We start from the raw sequence: 12448 nt of genomic DNA, 5'->3' as shown, positions 1-12448 counted from the left end.
GATAACTGAGAGGGGGGTGAATCATTATACACTTGAAACAACTCTCAATATCTTCATTAAATTTAAAATATGTAAACAATAGATGCAACAACCATAGAAAGGTAACCGTGCACAATAACACCACATATGTTGATTAGGGAAACCCTTGATCAAAGGAAATATCTTGGTGGGAATGATGACCACAAGATAACGTACTAATATAAAAGTTCCTTGTGAAAGGATAAACCCTGTTAGGAGTCGATGAAATACAATCGGTACATAAAGGCCCTGTTAGGAGATTGTGAATCCTTGTTAGAAGATTCCAACTCTATTAGGAGTTGTGCCAACCCTATTAGGAGTCAAAAGGAGGGCAACTGAACTCACTGTCCAAATAGCCTCAAATTAGTCTTCACTAGACAATCCTCCGGATAAGCATATCCAAGATCTGAACTAACTAAACAAACACTCCTTTGCCAATATAGTTTCTTTGAAGTTCACAGTACATCCTCAACATCAATCTCTCTACTCTGATCAAATTTAAATTCACATCCAAGTTTGCATAACCAACATAATGATCTCACTGACTACAAAACATCCGCAGTGGATACTTATCCACAAGGAAATGACCTTTCATTTATACCAAGTCCTAAAACGAGTATTGAGTCTGCCTTGAGGATTTCTCAATTTACAATGACAATATAGGACTTCATTAAAATATTACAATACATGTTATATTACAATTAAAACCCTTTCCACAATGATTTTATCAATAGTCGGCCTCTAGGGAGTCATACGTTGAACAATCTTCGTCAAACCTCATAGAATGAACATCTGTTTTTGCCATCTAAAACATGGCATACTAAACATCTCTGACCATCCTATAAGCTCGTTTAACCAAATCCATCTCTGCTAAAAGATATAATCAATTTACCAGTACTCGCTTTCCAAAAACTCTCTCTAAAAGCTACCTACAAAAACCATCACATAACTCTATCATATCTTTGTATTTCTTTCTGCACTCATAGTTGTAGCATCGTTATTCATCACCAAATATACTCCTAACCACACATAACTCAATCGTTGACTGCGCCAAAAAATCTTCCTCTACAACTCCAATAATCTTCACAGAATAAGGTATATGTTGACATCAATGACAAACACCCTCATGAATGCAACACATAAGTACTGAAATTTGTCTCTAGCAATGCTAACATTCTCCCCCGCGGGGAATACGATCGGCATTTATGCTAACTACCTTGTCAACTAGTGCATTCTATCTTATTTTATTATATATGGACTCTAAAAGTTCTAGTTGAAATAATGATATGCATCATATAGAGCCAGACAACAATATTTTCTTTTCCTCCATTCACCCAAAGAGTATATTGATTTAATCTACCATGATCCACAACATGTCTATCATACTGCCAAGGTCTACCCAACAAAATATAACAACAATCCATAGATATAATGTCATACAAAACTTCATCAAAAAATCTATAATTTTGAATTCCACAACACATTGCTCACTTACCAACAATTTATGCTCACCCATGAAACATGATAGGGTTTAGGATGTCTCAACCTCTACAATCGCAACTTTGTGACCAACTCCTTTGACGTCGAATTCACTAAACTGCCACTATCCACAATCACTTTACAATATTTCCCTGCCATCTTGCATCTGGTTTTGAAAAGGCTTCTCCTCAGGACATGTTCTTCATCAACTGTTTTATTGCACAAAATTCTCCTGACCATTAGGTTTTCTCCATCCTTAGGTCCACAAGGTGAACCACAAGATCTCCTTGAATTACAACAATTACATTGCCTTGTTCATTTTCACCAGAGTCCAGGCTTCTTTTCCACATCTGAAACAATTGCCACAAAAACCTCCTCTAGAATAAGAATTACCTCTTCCTCGGTAGGAATAAGTACCTCCTCGATAAGAACTACCACCATTCGACTCGGTCTTGCCTTTATCCTCATTTTTCCATTCAAATTTGCCCTTTTCTTGCACAAAAATGTCAGATATGTCACCTTCTCCATAAGATCTATCCCTACCTCTCTAGAATCTACCACCTCTACCTCTTTGTCTTTGCTCATGCTTCTTTGTCAAAATCTCCTGAGCTGTCAAGGCATATTGATATGCTTCTTCTACATTTACCAATTTCACAAAACTTATCTCATCTTGAATTCCAAATCTCAATCCATTTAGACACCTTGCAACTTTCTCAACCTCATCATCCACATGTCCAGATCTAATGTCCAATCGATACAATTCCCCGATATAATCTTCCATCATGTCCTTTTGTCTTAAATTTTGCATTTTCCTTAACAAGCTAACTTGGTAATCAGCACAAAGTAACTTCTTCACCTTGTTCACCACTTTCAACCAAGTTTTGATCTTTTCCTTTCCTCTTGTATGTCCATTAGTTTGCAAATGCTCCCACCACAATGAGGCATGACCTTTCAACCTAGTAAATGCAATCTTCACCTTTCTATTATCAAGAGTGCCTTCAAACTCAAAGAACTTCTCCATATCAGAGATTCAATCCAACACAACATTGGTATTCAACTTTCCATCATAAGGAACAACTTCCACAATAGGCTTTATATGTGCCCTAGAACCACAAAAACCTCCTCTAGAATAAGAATTACCTCTTCCTCGATAGAATAAGTACCTCCTCAATAAGAACTACCACTATTCGACTCGGTCTTGCCTTTATCCTCATTTTTCCATTCAAATTTGCCCTTATCTTGCACAAAATTGTCAAATATGTCACCTTCTCCATAAGATCTATCCCTACCTCTCTAGAATCTACCACCTCTACCTCTTTGTCTTTGCTCATGCTTCTTTGTCAAAATCTCCTCAGCTGTCACGGCATATTGATATGCTTCTTCTACACTTTCCAATTTCACAAAACTTATCTCATCCTGAATTCCAAATCTCAATCCATTTAGATACCTTGCAACTTTCTCAACCTCATCATCCACATGTCCAGATCTAATGTCCAATCGATACAATTCCCCGATATAATCTTTCGTCATGTCCTTTTGTCTTAAATTTTGCATTTTTCTTAACAAGCTAACTTGGTAATCAGCACAAAGTAACTTCTTCACCTTGTTCACCACTTTCAGTGAAGTTCTAATCTTTTCCTTTCCACTTCTTTGTCCATTAGTTTGCAAATGCTCCCACCACAGTGAGGCATGACCTTTCAACCTATTGAATGCAATCTTCACCTTCCTATTATCAAGAATGCCTTCAAACTCAAGGAACTTCTCCATATCACAAATTCAATCCAACACAACATTGGTATTCAACTTTCCATCATAAGGAACAACTTCCACAATAGGCTTTATATGTGCCCTAGACAACACTCTCAACAATCTTTCCTCATCCTGATCTTTCTCAGGTTTCGAATTAGAGTTTGGTGCCATTGCTTCATCACCACTCACATCATCAAGATGCGCTCCTCTCCTCTAGGTTGTCTCTACAGCATCTAATCTGGCTGCAATTTGTCTTAACATGTCCATAATAGCAGTGTCAGCATTTCCTCTACCTTGAACCATCTTGTCAAAGAGGTTCCTATAAGATTGTAACCCCTTGCAAGTTATAGGTCAACTCTACAGATCTCTCACCCTACAACCAAATCCAAATTAGAGTTGTACACTATCCAATCTCCACAAGGACGAACCTCAAGCTCTGATACCACCTGACACAAGAAGGCTAAGAAATAGCTAAGGCAAGAGGCACACCTAACTATCCAACCACCTCACTGAGTAAACACAATGGAAGCAAAACAATACAAAGAACAACACCAAGGAGAGAAGAAACAAGACTTTATTGACTGATCAAGTTATCAGCATACATGCCCAACTATGAGGCCTTTTGGGTTACGGCCAATTACAAAAAGATTCAACTTCAAGATCCACGATCTTTTTAATCCAACTCTAAACTCGCTCCTTCAGGATCATCTACTCCAAACTCTCTAAGTCATGCCTAACCTAAACCTAAACATTCCTATTTATGCTTGCCAAAACGGCTCACAGAAGACTCTAGATCATTACATAATAGAAGGTCGACCTCAAAACGGTCTGCACACATCCCAAAACAAGATCCTTACATTAAATTCATAATCCAAATTAAATACACAAGTAGGTTCAAACTAAGAACCAATCACAAACAAACTCGGTCAAAGAAGGAACCAAACATCAACAAACATCAGGTTCACTTGACACATGAAGGAACACTCGACCACTAAAGCACTTGGCCAATACTAAACAACTCGGCAGCAACTACAACTCAGAACCACTAGAACTCAGCACTTCCAAGCAAAATGAACAAAGATGAGCAATATAGCTAGGCAACCCAAATTTGCTCTTGCATCATATTCTTCTAAATGTTTAAATGGAAAAGTTCATCAGAGACAATGAAACAAAAGGAGGGTATGTTACATCCCTATTTTTGCTTAGAAATAAAATGCATTTTATAGCCATTGTGAACTTCATGTGAAGTAAGTTGATTTGGTTAAGTTAGTTAATCGTTATAATTCATGTGAAATGGAAGTGTTGGTTATCCGGTATAAGTTCATGTGATTTGGAATATAGTTAATTGTTATGTTGCCATATGAATTGGAAAAAGATAGTTAATATGAATACTTGTTATAGTAAATTTGATTTGATTAAATGATGAGAAATATGTTATTACTTTGGTGAAATTCTTCTTGCAGGAGCACGACAAAGGAGGAAAAGCATTGCTCAAAAAGGAAAGGGTGTGAGGGCACCACCTACCATTGAGTTAACAGGTATGAGTCCTAAAACATCCTTGGTCAAGGGAAAAACCGAACTAGGCAACAAGGGGGTACCAAGTGATTACCATAAGCTAGGTTGGTCTAAGTATTTAATAAGATGATAAAATAACTAAATGAAACAAAATTGTTACCTTTATATATTGATATGAACTTCAAATATGTATATATATATATATATACACACACACACACACACACACATATATATATACATATATATATATATGCATTATTCAAATGAGATATACATGTGTGTATACACCTACTTAAAATAAGACATATACCCAAGATACGTATACTTAGAATATCACGTATATGTACATATACATGTGCACATGCATATACAAGTATAGATAGATATAAGGTGGTATCCTTATATTAATACTTTGTGAGTGGAATTATTATTTTTCCACTTTGTTGGGAATTAATTCTTCCGCATCGGCTCTGTTGAGATTGCACCTACGGAACCGTGGGGAATGCTTTTTGATTCTTGCATACTCAACATACTCTTCAACAACAATTTCAATTGTGAACGTGTTGCTAGAAGCTACAGGCAAAGGACCTTATCAAGCTATCCAGCTTTCCTTGCACTTGAGGGTGATAATACCCTATGAGGTTGTGCATTCTATCTTACCATTTTATTCTATATGAAGGACTTTAAAAGTTCTAGTTGAAAATTTAGAGAGAAATAAGGCTATGCATCATATAGAGCCAGACAGTCAGCTCTAAAAAAAGAATGCCTTGTTTGCATGAGATTGTAGCATGAAGTTTGCATAAGGATCATATTTAGTTACTATATACTGTTATGTTTGTTCTTTCAAGACTTAAATCAGAACTAGAAGGATTTCTAACACCGTGCAATACTTATACAAGGGCATCCTCAATATGCCTCTAGGGTAGGAGGAAGCACTCTCAATGTGTTAAGAAAACTGTATAAATTTATTTGCACTCTGTAATGACCCCATTCTCAATCCCTGTTTGATAAAATATATTTTTGAGTCCAAAATGATTTTTTTTTTTTTTTGATGATCCTTTCTTGAATGGATCCTTTGAACCCTCCTATTATATCTAATTAATAGAAGGGTTTCATCTTTTGAAAATGAAACGAGACACCCCTTCCAAATTATAAAATAATATTATATTAATATTTAGAAATGAGTTGATTTCATTTTTATTTTAAGATGTAATACTATTAGATTATAGTATTTAGTTTATATTGCAATATTAGGTTTATGAGGTAGATTTAAATACTACAATAATATCTATTAAATACAAATATTATTTAGTTATATTATTTCATTTATTTATAACTTTAATCATTATATATTACAATAGTATTTATTTATTTCTTTATTTATCTATCTATCTTTACTTAAAATTACAGTATTCTTAGTTATTTATAATTATTATATATATTACTTATTGTTTTGTATCTTAATAATTATTAGCTTTTATTTTAGCGGGGATATTATAGTCCGCCCCTCTCGAATTTGCTCGTCCTCAGGCAATTGATTTGATTTTAATTAATTCCTAATTCAGATTAATTTTATTCCCTGCATACACTTTAAACACTTACAAAAATTTATTTTTGTATATGATGGTCTTATGCAAAAACATATGAATGAAGACACAAAGTAGACACATTAATGCATGAAGACACAATGCAAACACAAGGTAGACACACGAATGCAGAAAGACATAAAGAAGACACCAAGCAAACATATTAATGCATGAAGACACGATGTAGACACATGATATATATGTTAGAATCTTGCTTACAATTTGAAATAAGAAAAGGTAAGGAAATGTTTTACTACTTTGATTGTGAATGTCGTGCTCCCTTCCCCTGTCTCGAAATCAAAAGTTCTTGAAGATGCATATTTTAACAACTTTTCTTTAGATAGTACTATAGTAGGGTGTATAATTCCATAGTGGATGGTAGATTTACTGTTACTCGAGTTTGGACACGCTCAACTTGGGGCTCCCTCAGATTTTTATCCATATTTGTATTCTCTTGCCCCAATGCGACCAATTTACTCCTACCCCTATGCACACTTCCTACCCACTAGGAACATGTTTAATTTTGATGTGGATGGTAGATTTGCTGCTTCTCGAGGTTGGACACCCTCAACTTTGGGCTCCCTCAGATCTTTATCCATATTGGGATTCTCTTGCCCCAATGTGACCAATTTACTCCTCCCCCTGTGCACACTACCTATCCTTCATGAACTTAAGCACAAAGATTTTTAATAATGTCCCCTTCTGAGACCTTTCTTTATAATTCCAAATTTGTTTGTTCCTTGAGGTAGAAGCAGAGTACGTAGCAGCAGCAAACAATTGTAATTGAATTATTTGGACGAAGTAGATGTCACAAGACATTGATATTGAGTTTAATGAACCTATTACTATTCACTGTGACAACACAAGCACAATTAAAATGTCAAAGAATCCAGTGTTACATTCAAAGACAACGCTCATTGCAATAAAGTATCATTTCTTGAGAGTAAAGGTAGCAGAGAAGGAAATCAGACTGGAGTATGTTAGCACATAGGAGCAAATAGCAGATATTTTCACAAAACCTTTGGCTAAGAATACATTTGAGCACTTGCGAGGTATGTTTGGGGTTATGCCCCAACCCTCTTAAGAGTAATTGATGCAAGATTACATCAGTCCAATATGATCACAACACTATCTTTTATCTAGACCGGATGCATGATTCTTCTCCTATGGGGGAGTATCTATGTTTGAGATGAGTCATTGAGGACTCTTGGTAAAGGTATTCAAAGAGTGTCTTTGGACACATGTAGAGCTCATCAAGTGAATTTTCAAATTGCAGCTTTTTCATATTGTTTTGGACATGATTATTGTTGGCATAATGGCACCTTTTGTCATTGATGTCAATGGGGGAGAGAAATACATGAAAAACACCTTATTAGAACTAATGAGGGAGAGATATACATTAATGATCAATGGAGGAGATTAGAACATGAAAAACTCTTTACAACCTGTCTATATTAATAAGAGAGTGATGTGTTTACATTCATGAGCAGTATGAATGGGAAAGTAAAGGGAGTTGAGGAAGAAATATATTTTGGTATTCATGGTACTTTGATGTTTTTCATCATATGTTGCCATCAATGCCAAAGGGGGGCATTGTTGGCATGAATGCCTTATGGATATTGTCAGTATGCTTTAAGAGATGTTTGTATGCTTATGTGTTGCATTCATGACTTGGTTTGTCATTCATGTCAAGATATCATCTTTCTAGATAGTCCAAGAAGAGTAGCAGAGACAGTTTTGTTCGGCGAAATTTTAGGATGCTGAGTTGATTTCAGTGGAGTTAACTATGTATTCTTGGATGTGAATCGATACTACGGCTAAGAGCATCGAAAGAGTTACGAAGTTTTCAATGAGTTATGGAAGATTTTCAGAAGAGTTGTTGCAAGACAATTTACAAGAAACTATATGTTGTTGTTCGTGTTGTATCTTTTTGGCGAGGCTAAAGCTTGTTCAGCGGGCTTCAATATTGGTCATAGACATGTTGATGATGTTGTATTCGAGATGGCGGAATTTGGTTTTACTATGTGAAGACTTGTGAAGGATAATGTACAAATTATTCCTTGGAGGCCGACTAAGTTTTGTAATTAAGGTAAATTGTATTGCAAGTGGAACCTAAATGTAATATCTTATGATGGTCCAATATTATTCATTGTACATTAGGAAAGCCTCAAGGCTGACTCAATTAGTTATTACTACTTGGTATAAAGGAAAGATGTTTCCTTGGTTGTAAAAGCGTCATATGCGGTCATACGTTAGTGATATAATGTTACGTGACCTTTCGATGCAAATTGGTGTAGATCAGAGAAAGTATTTTGATGTTGGGGATTAGTGTGGACTTCAAAGGAACTGTATTAGCAAAGAAGTTGTTGTTTGGTCAATTCATCTATTGGATTTAATATCCTAGAGATTTGTTTGAGACAATTTGGACAGTGGGTTCATTTGTCTTGGTACCAATTTTGAAGCAATTTGGCAGTCGGTTCATTTGTCTTGGGTACTAGTTTTGAAGCAATTTCGACAATGGGTTCAGTTGTTTTCCATTCAACTCCTAAGAGGGTTGGAATTTTCTAATGGAAATTCAAAGTTTCCTAACAGGGACTCGTATGTACTAATTGTATTCATTTGGCTCCTAACAAGGTCACATCCTTTCACGAGGAACTTTTATATCAGTACATCATCTTGTGGGCAACATTCCCACCGAGTTTTCCCTTTGATCAAGGATTTCCCTAGTTAATTTATCTTGTGTCACATTGCATGGTTATTATCTTATGGTTGTTATATCTTTTGGTCACATCTTTTAGATTTGTTAAAGTTAATAAAGAACGTTTAAAGCATATAACTAATTCACCCCCCACCCCTACCCTCAGATATATTGGTGGACTTTGCTTTCTAACAGGCTTATACATCACAATTTCCATTTCCACTACCAATTACTTCTCGAAGATGTTTGCAATAACATGCTAGACAATCTCCTTGTCTACTACTTACTACCAACAAAAACTAACAATCCATACAAAACAACTTTTGTAAAATAGACGCTAGGAATGTCCTTGTATGGTGTTGTGATTCCCACTTTAAAGTTAATGCTACAAAAACTTCTTTATCTGACTGCTATGTCTTTTTCCCCAAGAAAGCCTTGGAGGATGATTTTAAATTTTAAAACCATCACTTCTTATGGAACTATCATCATTTCTTCAATTACACAATCCAATTGTATTCCACCATTGTGGCGGTGCTCGTAGGTTGTCCCAACTGATGCTTTCAGCCACTTAAATTTTCATGATGAAGGAATGATCATTACTAGGTAGAACACTAAATAATATTATGCTGCTGTATAATCTTTTGACTCCTCCCAATTTTAGAGACAAACCATGCTTTATCATGTTTTACTTTAAGAAAATGCAAACCAAGGGTCAACCTCGACTTTGCAGAGTTCTGCCAATTCTGGGAATAAAATAAGTGAAATATATGCACATCTTGGTTGGGGTTGGCACATCACGAGCAGGAATCCATTAAAATATCAACTCAATAGAACTCTGTTGCATCAGTCCTTACACAAACTCCTCTGTCCCCCAAAAGAGCTATTTCAAATCTATGTTATTTTTTTAACACGTGGAACAGGTGGAGATGCTATATATTTTTGCATTCGTACAAATAGAAAAAGCATATTATTACTTTTTACTCAAAACTGAAGACTGTCCACTTGAACCCATGGGGCTCTAACTTGTCTAGTGTACTAGACACATGAACAAAGAGTGTACTCAAACAGGTTTTACAATTTGACAGTTTGAGATACCTGGAGAGCAAAAATGCATAAGTAAAGCATTACTTTGGTTTGTTCTATGTCTCATAATGAATTACCATTATTAATATATTATTAATATATAGCATGTGTTCTATTAATAGGAGAGGCACTATCAAATTCATAATATAATCTGGCATTAAGGGAGGTTAGTTGTTTTCATGTATCTCTGCTGTCTAAGATTTGGATGTAAGCAGTGATCTGTGTATAACCTACTTGATGATTTACTAAACATCCTGTTTCAAGAAAAAACTGCACAAAAGACATTTATCCTTCTCTGACTGCTGGAGTTTCAAATTATGATTTGGGTCTCAGCTAGGAACAGTGAAACAGTACGATGTTGTTGAAATTATCTGGAATAAGCATCACTTGCTGCCGGAGAGACATATCGAACCATTTAAAGAGATGATCATCAAGAGAGATTTGTACAGATAACTCCTTCACCTTCTTAATTCTATTGTGTGTGTATGCACTCACACAAACAAACAAACAAAAGCCCACTCGGTTTTGCTCTTGGACACTAGGAGGGCAAGGACCCTTGGGCACTCTCCCAACAAAAGAGAGCAAAGTTCTCCCTCTCCAGATTGTCCGACAACTCATCCGTCTGCTTAATTCTATTGTGTGTGTTTGCACACACACACAAAAAAAGGTCAGTCCTTTTCGCTCTTGAACGCTAGGAAGGCAAGGGCCTTAAAGCACTCTCCCAACAAAAGACAGCAAGATTCTCCCTCTCCAGATTGCCTCCACTACACGCTTGATCAGCAAACTGCACACAAAAACTACATAGTACATACAGATGTAACATAGACAACTACCTCGTCTTCTTAATGTCATTGCATAAAATACACAGAGAAAAACTGCACACAAAAAAAGGTCGTTCACTCTTTAGTGAGGACAAGGGGCCTTAGCTATTCTCCCAACAAAAGAGGGTAAAATTTCGCTCTCCTGAAGCAGGGGCATCAATACATTCGATCAAGAATTGAAGGCGTAAACTATCCTCGTACTGACATGTGTGGACTCTAATTGTTGATAGACGCGTATGAGTGTCTCTTGGCACGCAAATATAACGCACTAACCAATGCCAAGGCAAAGTAGATAATCCAGAAAAGAGGTACACCGTATCAATGGTCTGTGTGCCTACACAAATTTCAGGCTTCGTGCGAGTTATCGGTGTCCTGTGAACTAGATTTATTTCCAACACAGGCATGGCCATGTAAAAACACGGGTGCAAATCCCAGGCTTAGAATCCCAAGTAAATTGTATGGAAAAACAAAACAATGTGGGGAAAACAGGAGCTATATTATATGTACAACATGAATCTTAAAAGCTAGAGAGAAATAACATGGCAGCAGAGATGTTATCGCGTCCGCAAGAAAAGAGGTTTGATGTCTAGCAGGTATTAAAAAGGAAGAATACAAGTTTTCTGAACAAAGATATGTTTTTTTTTTTAAGTACCGTTTAGCACTGTTGGATTTCCTGAAAAGAGAGACAAAAGAAGGGCAACGGTGAAAAAGAAAAAGTAAAAGTAAAAGTAAAAGCATTTAGTAGAGGACACAAAGCACACACCTTAGCTGCTTTTTCTTGTAGGTGATATCTTACAGGGCATTTACATGAATAAAGAGAGCGTAAGAATAACAAGAACTCACATCAATAAGAGCATCCAGTGCAGGACGCAGTTGTTGTTCGGAGAAACCCAACTTTTCTCTGTTAACAGTTTCCAAAATGTCCTCCACCACATTTGATTTCACCAGCCCCTCGGATGTATTACTCTCTCCACTTTGTTTTCCTCCTCCCGTTCGCTCTAAATCCTCGCCCATCTGCGACTGTATCCCAGCTTAACAAATGTGCTCTCCGATGCAGCACATCACGAGAGTTTCTGCAAGTGCTAATTTTAATTCGCTACCTACTTCTTTGGGAGGGAAGAGCCAGAATTCCAAGTACGAGTCAGCAAATTTTTTTCGTAATCGCCATTGCCTCCAATGGAAACATGGAAAAGGAAGGATATTGAACAAGTTTTCATTTATGGGACGTGACGGGAGTATAACACTTTCATTAACTGGGCATATTTATGTATCCTCTAGTCCGGTGGCGCCAATTCTTCTTTTCCAAAGGGAAGTCTTATTTTTCATATATAAGGTTAGGCAAGCTTTTCATCGGAGAGGCACAATGATGATGAAATGGAATTAATGAAGTTATCTACATTGGAAATTGTAGAAATTATTTGTGAATGAGACATCTTCGAGAGTGATCATTTTAAGGGATCACAAATTTATAATTTTAGACTATTTTTATATTATTT

At 36.2% G+C, this 12448-nt stretch overlaps 1 protein-coding gene across 1 annotated transcript in view; it reads right to left on the bottom strand.

Moving 5' to 3' along the window:
- The window catches only part of LOC149543102 (uncharacterized), a 195210-nt gene extending 183021 nt beyond the window's left edge, over positions 1–12189 (bottom strand). Inside the window, exon 1 of the mRNA XM_089798010.1 lies at positions 11796–12189. Within this exon, the coding sequence (XP_089654136.1) occupies positions 11796–11966 (171 nt within the window). The 5' untranslated portion in view covers positions 11967–12189. The remainder of the gene's footprint in view (positions 1–11795) is intronic.
- Between the last annotated feature and the right edge of the window lie 259 nt (positions 12190–12448).

The sequence above is a fragment of the Cupressus sempervirens genome, chromosome 8 (assembly GCF_028749045.1).
Source record: "Cupressus sempervirens isolate cs-2001-9-10 chromosome 8, ASM2874904v1, whole genome shotgun sequence".
Classification (NCBI taxonomy): Eukaryota; Viridiplantae; Streptophyta; class Pinopsida; order Cupressales; family Cupressaceae; genus Cupressus; species Cupressus sempervirens.
This window is presented reverse-complemented; position numbering and strand designations above follow the sequence as displayed.